The sequence below is a fragment of the Chiloscyllium plagiosum genome, chromosome 19, assembly GCF_004010195.1.
Source record: "Chiloscyllium plagiosum isolate BGI_BamShark_2017 chromosome 19, ASM401019v2, whole genome shotgun sequence".
Taxonomy (NCBI): Eukaryota; Metazoa; Chordata; class Chondrichthyes; order Orectolobiformes; family Hemiscylliidae; genus Chiloscyllium; species Chiloscyllium plagiosum.
In genome coordinates this window covers 18336549-18346672 of record NC_057728.1, presented here as the reverse complement: position 1 = coordinate 18346672, position 10124 = coordinate 18336549, and the positions used below count along the sequence as shown (strand labels likewise).

Genomic DNA, 10124 nt, shown 5'->3' with positions numbered 1-10124 from the left:
TGTAATCTGAGGTAACCCTCTTCACTGTCCACTACATCTCCAATTTTGGTGTCATCTGTAAACTTACTAACTGTACGTCTTATGCTCGCATCCAAATCATTTATGTAAATGCCAAAAAGTAGAGGACCCAGCATCGATCCTTGTGGCACTCCACTGGTCACAGGCCTCCAGTCTGAAAAACAACCCTCCACCACCACCCTCTGTCTTCTACCTTTGAGCCAGTTCTGTATCCAAATGGCTAGTTCTCTCTTTATTCCGTGAGATCTACCCTTGTTAATCAGTCTCCCATGGGGAACCTTGTCGAATGAGTTACTGAATTCCATATAGATCACATTTACCACTCTGTCCTCATCAATCCTCTTTGTTACTTGCTCAAAAAACTCGATCAAGTTTGTGAGGCATGATTTCCCATGCACAAAGCCATGTTGACTATCCCGAATCAGTCCTTGCCTATCCAAATACATGTACATCCTGTCCCTCAGGATTTTCTCCAACAACTTGCCCACCACCGACGTCAGGCTCACCGGTCTATACTTCCCTGGCTTGTCCTTACCACCTTCCTTAAACAGTGGCACCAAGTTAGCCAACGTCCAGATAGTATAACTGTTGAATAAATATCTTGTGAAAATCTTTTCATGAAAGAACGCTTAATAACATTCCAAAGCTCCTAAATTAAGGGGCTAAACTTGAGGGTAGTGATGAGAAGAGGAAATAAACACAGTACTTAACACGAAAAAAAGAATTACTAGGAAAACTGAACCTGATGGACTGCATCCTAGGATTTTCCAAGGGAGTTGGTACGGTGGTAGTTGGCACACTGGTAGTAAGTAACCTTTCAAAAAATCCCAGGGAATTGAAAACCACGAAAGTATCACTCTTATTCAAAAAGGAAGGGAAATTAAAATTTAAACAGACAGATAACTATAGGCCAGTTAGCTTGACATGTGCCCCTGAGAAAAGAGTCTCTTATAATAACACAGAACATTTAGAAAGATGTAATATTACCAAGCAGAGTCAGCGTGGATACATGATGGGGAGATATGCCTGACAGATGCTTTAGAATTCTCTGAGTAGGTAACAGGCAGAGAGGATAGATAGAGGGGACCAACAAATGTAATATATTTGGATTTTCAAAGGCATTAGTAAGAGTCCATGGCACTGGGAGAAATATATTAGCTTGAATTGAAGACTGGCTAACTAACAGAAGAAAGTTGGGATAAAGGCGACGATTTCAGCTAGCAACGTGTAACTAGTGGAGTAACTCAGGCATCAGTATTGGGGCCACCATTATTTGGAATATATATGAATGACTTGGATGAGGAAAGTGAATGTACAATTGCTACATTTGCAGATGACACAAAAATACATGAGAATGCATAAAGTGAGATAGACAAAGTCGATAGATGGAGAGTAGGGGGAGGTGATGGCCTACTGGTTTTAATCGCTGGACTGGTAATCCAGAGATGCAGGTGATCTCCTGCAGACCCCTGTTTGAATCCTGCCATGGCAGGTGGTGGAATGTGTATTCAATAAAAATCGGGAATTAAGAGTCGAGTGATGACCATGAATCCACTGTCGGAAAAAACCCTAAAGATTCTTTAGGGAAGGAGACTGCCATCCTTACCTGGTCTGACCAACATGTGACTCCAGACCCACAGCAATGCAGTGGACTCTTAACTGCCCTTTGGGCAATTAGGGATGAGTAATAAATGCTGGTCTAGCCAGCAATACCCTCATCACATGAATGAATAAAAAAAAACCTAGTAGGTGGAATATAACACGGGAAAATGTGAATATAACACGGGAAAATGGCGGGAGGAATAGAAGACTGAATATGATTTATGTGGGTAAATATTGTGGAAAACTACAGCACTGAGGGAATTGGGGGGTGGGGTCCTCCCTCATGAATCACAAAAAGCTTTCAACCAAGTTCAATGGGTAATAGAGAAGGTAAATGAAATGCCGGCCTTTATTTCAAAGGGAGTGGGGAGGTTTTACCAAAGCAATACAAGGCACCAGTCAAAAACAGCTCAAGTACTATGGACATTTTGGACTCCTTATCTGAGGAAAGATCTACTGGCTTTGGATGCAACCCTGAGAAGGTTCTCCAGGCTGATACCGAATGTGACCTCCCATGAGGAGAGGTTGAGTAGATAGGGCCTGTACTTACTGGAATTTAGAAAAATAAGAGGAATCCTTATAGAAACATCTAAGATTTCCTCAGGCAGCTGAGGAAATTTGGCATGATAGCGTATACCCTTGCCAATTTTTATAGGTGCGCCATTGAGAGCATTCTGTCTGGATGTATCACTGACAACTGTACCATTCAAGATCGGAGACGGTTACAGAGAGTGGTGAACTCAGCCCGGACAATCACAAAGGCCAACCTCCCATCTACAGAATCCATCTCCCAGGCCTTCTGTCAAGGAAAGGCTGCTAGGATTCTCAAAGATCCATCCCACTCTCGTAATATTTTTTGACAACCTCTACCATTGGGGAGAAGGTACAGAAGCCTGAACACACACACCAGCCGGTTTCGAAACAGTATCTACCCTACTGTTGTTCGAATACTGAATGGACTCTCAAACTCTTAGCATTCGCCCGTACCTGCGTTTTTGTTTTTGCCGCTGTTTACCTATTATTTACTTAGCTATGCTACTTAACTCTGATCTGCCTGTATTGCTCGCAAGACAAAGCTTTTCACCGTGCCTCGATACACGTGACAATCAATTCGATTCAAATTTGATTCAAGATTCTGTGGGGACCTGACAGGATAGATTCAGAAAGCTTGTCTCCTCTTGTGTAAGGGTCTAGGACCAGAGGGCCTAACCTCAGAGAAATGGATTGCCTACTTTTGAGAGAGAAAACGATGAGTTTCTTCTCTCAGATGGTAATGAATCAGTGGAATTCTTCACCACAGAGAAGCTGTCCATGCTGGGCCAGGTATAGTCAAGGCTGAGACAGACAGACATTTAGAAAAGCAGAAAAGGGGAGTTGTGGATCATCAGGTCAGTCAAGATCTCACTAAATGGCAGTGCAATAAAGAATGGACTAAGCAGTGTTCTTCCGCTCGTCCGTCTTCCGAACCATAATACCCCAGCCCATCTCTTGTACACTTGTATTAAAGTATGAAGAAAATATGGACTAACTGCCACTTTTTGTCGAACAGAGCATGCCCAGCTTTTCTGTCAGTGAGACCATTGTGTACCCCACCCCGCGGTTACTGACAATAAAATTGTTATAAATGCAAGGTTTTGTAAGGTGACGATGTTCTGGACCAGTTTCCTATATTCAAAATAAAATGCGAGCTTGCAGAAAACCTGTTATCAGCTGTGAACTTAGCCTAGCAATGGCTTGGTTACCACAGAAATAGGAGACCCACGCTGAGAGACTTACTGAGAGTAAACTGCAAAACATATACAGCTGACAGGAAAGGCAGGAACAGCCAGGCTAACAATGGACAGACATGGAGTGTCGGAGAGGGAGCATGAGAAAGAGAAAGAAAGAGAAAGAGAGAGAACCTATAACTCCGACACGGACAGTGGTAGTGACCATGACAGGCCCCACTATTATGACCGCGAGAGCAAGGACTGGCCCAGAGAGGTAGCAAATGAATCAGCTAACCCCAGTTTGTCTAATCAAAACAGAAAAGACAATGCCACCTATAAACATGAACACAAACAGTTCCCTCCTGGCTTCCTTGGGCACTCTAACCCCAATAAAAACCCTCTTTCGTGCAAAGTGACTCAAACATTCTGTCCCCACCGTGTTCCAGGAGACAGTGGCTTGGGTGCATGTTAAGTTTAAAGAGAGAGAGAGAAAGAGAGAGAGAGAAAAAAAAGAGAGAGAGAGAGAGAGAGAGAGAAAGAGAGAGCGAGCGCGGGAGAGAGCATGAGAGAGCACGAGTGAGCGAGAGACCAGGAATTGCTTTTCGACAGGGACTCAATGTCACAACTCGGTGAAGCAGGAAGACATGAACCCATTAGAACCTGGGAGTGGCTGTTTCCTAGAATGACTATAATACTGTGAAGTGTGTGTGTTGTAATGTACATGTACCTCACATGGGGCAATTGATAAGGGTCACCATTTCAATAACAGAAGGTACTGCAGAAACTCAGCAGGTCTGGCAGCATCTGGGAACAGAGAAACAGAGTTAATGTTCTGAGTTCCATGCTCTGAAGGGGCACTGGTTAACTCTTGTTTTTTCCCCTCCACAGATGCTGCTCAACCTGAACTGCTCCAGCAATTTCTACTTTTGTTTCAGATTTACAGAACCTACGGTTCTCTTTTATTTTATCATCTCTACGGTGTAGAGTATTAGCTGCTTACTTGTAAGATTTAGTCAACATTGCTTTTAACTCACATGTTGTAATGAAAGATCTTAAAAATCCTGAAATCTTACCGTGTGATTCCTTCAGGCTGGTCACTAGAAATTCAAATGTATTTTTAAAATAAAGTTATTGATCTCTACTGAAATTGTAACATTATGACACAGGAAGCCTCAGAATATAGAGTTGTGTAGTCAGGAGGATTTCACACCGTGGTAGAGTAACTAATACTTTCTTCAGCTATTGACGAGGTCTGCACAGTAAATGCTATTATTCCCAAGGTAATGTAGGTGTACTGTAGTACACATAGAAAAACACTCACTGTCAATAGCATCTTGACCAATTTGAAGGAGGTGCTGCAAAATACTATAATCGCTTGATCTCTGAATTCCAGAATTTTCTCTACCAAATGAGGTGGGAAGTGAGCAGGTCAATGTAACACCTCACACAGAGCTTCCGTGACAATGTGACTTTGATCTTTACTTCAGGTGAATTGACGCTTGAATGACTGCTCATTCCTCCTCTCTGTATTACACATGCTGGTGCCCATTGTGGACCGCTTGGCAGAGACCGCTCTTGCTTGAATGAAATAAATCCGGGACTTCATAGCTTAGGAGCAAGCTGACTGGAACCCCTGAAATCCCGAGCTTGCATTGTGGCTGCAAACAACCTGAACAAGGTATTGTTCCCCAAGGTGCCTGAATTCATGACCACAGACGGAGCACGCATTTATACAGTAGGGGTCGCTGAACAGGTGAACCAACACCTAATTATCTCTCCTCTACAGTGGGTGGGGGAAGCAAACAGCTGGATCTGCCACCTTTTCACTAAGGTGTCTGCACTGCCACTGCTACTGGTCTTGCCAATAAGAGAACTTCCTCAGCATTTCAGGGCTGAGTTTTAAAAAAAAACTTGGCTGGGCTTTGGGTCCAAATGAGAACAAATTTCCCCAATTTAATGGACAGTGTTACAAAGGCATTGATACTGTTAATCTACAACCTGCTTCTCAAACATATCTCGAATTCAAAGTTATTAGAATCCTCATGCAGAAAGGAACTTATGGCTTATCATCACCCGAAACATGACATTCCTTTGCTTAAACCAAGATGGTACCAGAGTATGGGGCTCCTTGTGAGCTCTCCTAAGCAGATCATCCCCATACATCTTTTATCATTATACCCTAACGTACTTTGGTAAGGTATGATTTGTCTGGCTAGCATACAATACACTACTTTTCACTGTAACTCGACACCAGTGATAATAAAGTAAATCAAATAAGCAACCATTACTGTCACAAAAACAGCAAGTAGCATTTGCAAGGCATTGTTGAAGTCGTAGGAGTATGTTAAAAAAAAACTTGGACACTTTGTTGAATGCTTGGATATTAAAGAGGTTGAAATATCAAACCGACATGCTGATAGGGGTACAGGACCACAGGTAGCTCAGGAAGCTATAAGGGATATGTGACTAATTCAAGGAAGCCCAGCTTTGTAGCATTAAGTAAATATAAGACCATAAGTATGGCCATTCCACTCTGCCATTCACTCATGGCTGATGGACGTTTCAACACCACTTACCGCACTCTCCCCGTATCCTTTATAGCAGTGTCACAAAGGAAATTACATCACCATGTAGTGTGGACAGATTTCTACACTGGCATCCTATTATATTTACAAACCAAAAGCTGGAGGTAAAATAAAACATTTCCAGTTACACACCAGGATCTTGTACACAGCCTCCGGAGAGGCCGCACAGCTCCCGGACAGGCCGCACAGCTCCCGGAGAGGCCGCACAGCTCCCGGAGAGGCCGCACAGCTCCCGGACAGGCCGCACAGCTCCCGGACAGGCCGCACAGCTCCCGGACAGGCCGCACAGCTCCCGGACAGGCCGCACAGCTCCCGGACAAGCCGCACAGCTCCCGGACAAGCCACTGCACTATATCTATATTCATTAAACAGCCAAAGAATGAATAACACACCGATTTCAGATTGTGCACCTGAATTAAGATGTAAAGTGGAGAGAAGAATCCTTTAGCTTACTTCCAATGCTTTGGACCTGGTCGTAAATCTGAGAGGTTAGAAGTGGCTGTGGAAGCTCACGGAAGAAAGTTTTCAAGATGACAGCTGGAATATGCTCATCTCCATACTCCTCAAATTCAATTGGTTTTCCTGAAAAAGATGCAATTGACGATACTGTGTAAAGATTAGAGTGGCAGAAGACTTCTAGAAGAAGCTTTACATATAGTGCACTCTTTGTATTTCACCATTCCTAATTGCTTTCTAGGATTAGCTGTCTGTTCTTACCATACATACCTAACTTTTGGTTCCTGTTGATTGATTGGTGTCCTCGCAGATGCTGATTAGTTTTATTCTCCTGACTATAATCTTAAAGACACTGGAGGGAGAGTTGGCCAGTCTCAGGTGTCAGCAGCACTGCTGCTCCATCAGCGAGTATCCTCACCAGAAATGTGTGAACCCATCCAACATTGTTGCCTCTTCCCTGCTTCTATCGCCATCCCAATGTCTGCTCCCTTTGGTTCCTCATCAGTGCCTGCTCCTACTCAATGCTCGGCACCAGGACTTCTCGACAATCCTGTCAGGTTAATGCAGACCCAACAAAACCTTCATCTGTATAAATCCCTCCAAAGAAACTCTCACCACCTTTCCCTAATCTATTCTAATTCTTTCACCATTTCATATCCTGACTGCAGATTGCCGTCCTATCACACTCTGGCTACTCTCACCATTAAATATCAGAATCACTGACCTTGATGCCACAGAGCCACACTTCCTTTCAGCCATGACTCCTTCCCCCAGCGTTCATACCTTTTGCTACTCCCCTTCCAATCACAACCCCTTGCGATACTCCCACATCGAAGTGTCCCAAGCACCAGTTCAGTTATTCATTTACTGAATGCACGTTCCTTTCCAGCACTCCCTGTTACCACTTCACACTCCAATGTGAAACCTTACATCTCCGCATGTTTCTAACGGCTTTGACCACTCTCACTCTCTATGCCCACTTTTCCCACCACTCCCTTGGCCTCGGTTGCATTACTTCCCGCTGTCTCCCTACACCTTTTACTGCTCCAACCCTCAGTACTCATCTTTTCCCATTGTATTTCTAACCCCTGTAAATTAGTGCGAAGTTACCAGTTGCTAGATGATTTTTTTAAAAAATCCATATAGTTTGTCCATCCCTCAAGAATTATGAACTTGGGCAAGGGAGTAGGTCAAATTCAAACTTATTCAATGAATTCAATACCATCACATGCAAACGCAATGGTTTTAATGGGTTACAATTCTTTGATCATGCTGATCTAGCTAGGACACTCCATTTGAAGAACTGCTCTGTCATGGATGGCCCCAACACCTGCTCTTGCTTTGGTTAATCAGCCTCTGATCCTGGGCCTGTGTCCCCTTTGACCTTGGGTTCCCGTTTACTCCGATCCTGGGCCCATGTGACCCATGATCCTGGCTTCTCATTCCCCCCGATCCTGGGTTAGTGATCCCACCCGTTCCTGGGTTTTCGCTCGCTTCAATCCTGGGCCACCATTCCCTCCAATCCTGGGCCACCATTCCCTCCAATCCTGGCTGCCCATTCCCTCTGATCCTGGGCCCGTGTTCCCTCCGATCTCGAGTTCTCATTTGCTTTGATCCTGTTTTCGTGGATGCCCCCCCAATCCTGGGTTCTTGTTGCCCTTGACTCGAGCTACACGTCAGTACTTATTCACTGGCCCAACTGCAGCTTCTCAACAGCAGCTGGCTTCACCAAGCTGAATATGTCCCTGGGTTTCTCCCGAGCTCCGACCTCATTGAGTTATATGAAGCAGATGCTGCCATTGGGCTTTTCAACCCCCTACTCTTTCAGCTGGACTGAAGTATTAATGCTCACAAGATTCTTCCCAGCCCCTCAGAGCTACCCACACAGAGCCAGTGACCTTCATACTTTCCTAGCTCCCCTGCACCTGTTCTGAGTTCCAACTACACAGAGCTGCTTAATTGTTTCTGCCTTCTTCTTTGCCTGACAGTGAAAATTCAGCATTCCAAACCTGGGAGCCTGCCCTGTTTCTGTCTAGCCTTGTCCCTGGAGCTGCTTTTCAGTGATCTCTGAACTGCCCCAAGTGACCTATTGAAAGCCTTGCTAAAAGCCCCTCCGTGATCATAGGGCAGAATTGAATGTAGCTCTCTAACTACTCCTGGAACTGGTATGTCCCCAGCTGATGTTATCACTGGACACATCTAGTCTCAGGTTAAAATCTGGCTTGATAGATCATTTTCTGAAATTCAATGTGGTGGGATGGCCTTTCACTGAAACATAAGCATGCAGTGTGGCAGATTTGGTTTTAACAATAAAACAGATGTTTATTGCAGGAAAGATGATAAACTAAAATAATCCAAACTATTTACATATGACACAGTTCAAAAGATATCGGAAAACATGGCATCACTCCCAATTCCATCCCTTTATCGTTCTCAATTACCAGGGAACATTCCCTTCGCTATCACATCTATCAGTTTGATTTAATGATTTCTGTAGTTCCTAGTCTTGAGGGTTTGATAGCTTTTGCCCTGGTTATTTACACAGCTGTGTTTAAACTTTCTTAGCTTCAAGTTACCTCTTCATGTTTCTAACCAAACATTTCTACTCAAAATGATCAAACGTAAAGCCTTACATCTTGGTGACTGAGCTCCTAAATAATTCTTTTCTCCAGAAGAAACTGTTTTTACATTTAACTCCAGCCAAGTCTTCTGTGAACTGTTTCAGTCTGTATCCCCTAGCAGACAAAACTAAATTTCTGATTTTTCTAAACCAAAAGTGAACTAATGCTTTTCAACGTTTATTCTCTCCAATCGTAAATCTCTCACAACACAAACAACGACCTATTATCACCCTGTCAACTGCTTCAGGACACAAAGTCCACATGCCACTAAACAATATTAGTATACTTAAATCTCCACACCTGACACCACAGAACTGGAGTCTGTAAATTTTACATACTCACAGAATGTTGGAAATAGCTTATACATGGATTATTTAATAAACGTTAAATTTAAATATTTAAGCCTGAACTCCAAATCAGCTTTTTTTCTTTGAGGGATACAATTCCATATCCCAGTATCTTTAGTTCAACGCAGCTTCTGAGTGACTGGCCTCCAAGCTAACTCTTCTAATATTTACAGACAGGAGTCCAGCTGTTATCCTGCTCGGATGCTGGAAAAGTAAAGTGTGTCTGATTCATCTAAAATAGGGCTAGGAAGGAAGTGTTTACCCAGGAACCAGTCCACTCTGTCCAGTCACCCAGAACTTCATCTAACCACGCATCAGTATAAACACATGTTTAACATTGTTGACACATGAAGGAGAATCAAACCAATATTCCACACTTGTGAAATCCCTCATAATCTGATGTGAATAGATAACTAACAGAAAAAATTACTGTGCATAGTTACTAACAGCCCGAGGAAACCATCAAATACATGCGTGGAAGAGAAAAGGTCACAATGCTAGGTACTCTACATCTTATTTATTTCTCTTCCAGCATTGTAAACTAACGCGTTGGTGATTACAGTGACACAGATGGCCAATAGGACACTTACCCAGGTTATACTGTTTCTGGATTTCCTTGATGACTTGGATGTTGGCTGATCGTCTGAATAAACCTTCAGTTTTCAGTGCTGTGAATAAAATATTTAAAGTTTTCAGCAAGCTGTGGTGTCTTACAGTGACATATATATTAGATCTGACGAACACATTTAAAACATGCCAGACATCATGGTGTTTTCGGAAATCTTC

The 10124-nt window shown here is 43.3% G+C and overlaps 1 protein-coding gene across 2 annotated transcripts in view; it reads right to left on the bottom strand.

Moving 5' to 3' along the window:
• The window catches only part of LOC122559556 (rho GTPase-activating protein 8-like), a 102190-nt gene that overhangs the window by 14306 nt on the left and 77760 nt on the right, over positions 1-10124 (bottom strand). For both annotated transcript variants that reach the window (XM_043709222.1, XM_043709223.1), the window contains exons 10-11: positions 9929-10006; positions 6368-6496 (exon numbers count right to left, since the gene is read on the bottom strand). In XM_043709222.1, the coding sequence (XP_043565157.1) occupies positions 6368-6496; positions 9929-10006 (207 nt within the window). The remainder of the gene's footprint in view (positions 1-6367; positions 6497-9928; positions 10007-10124) is intronic.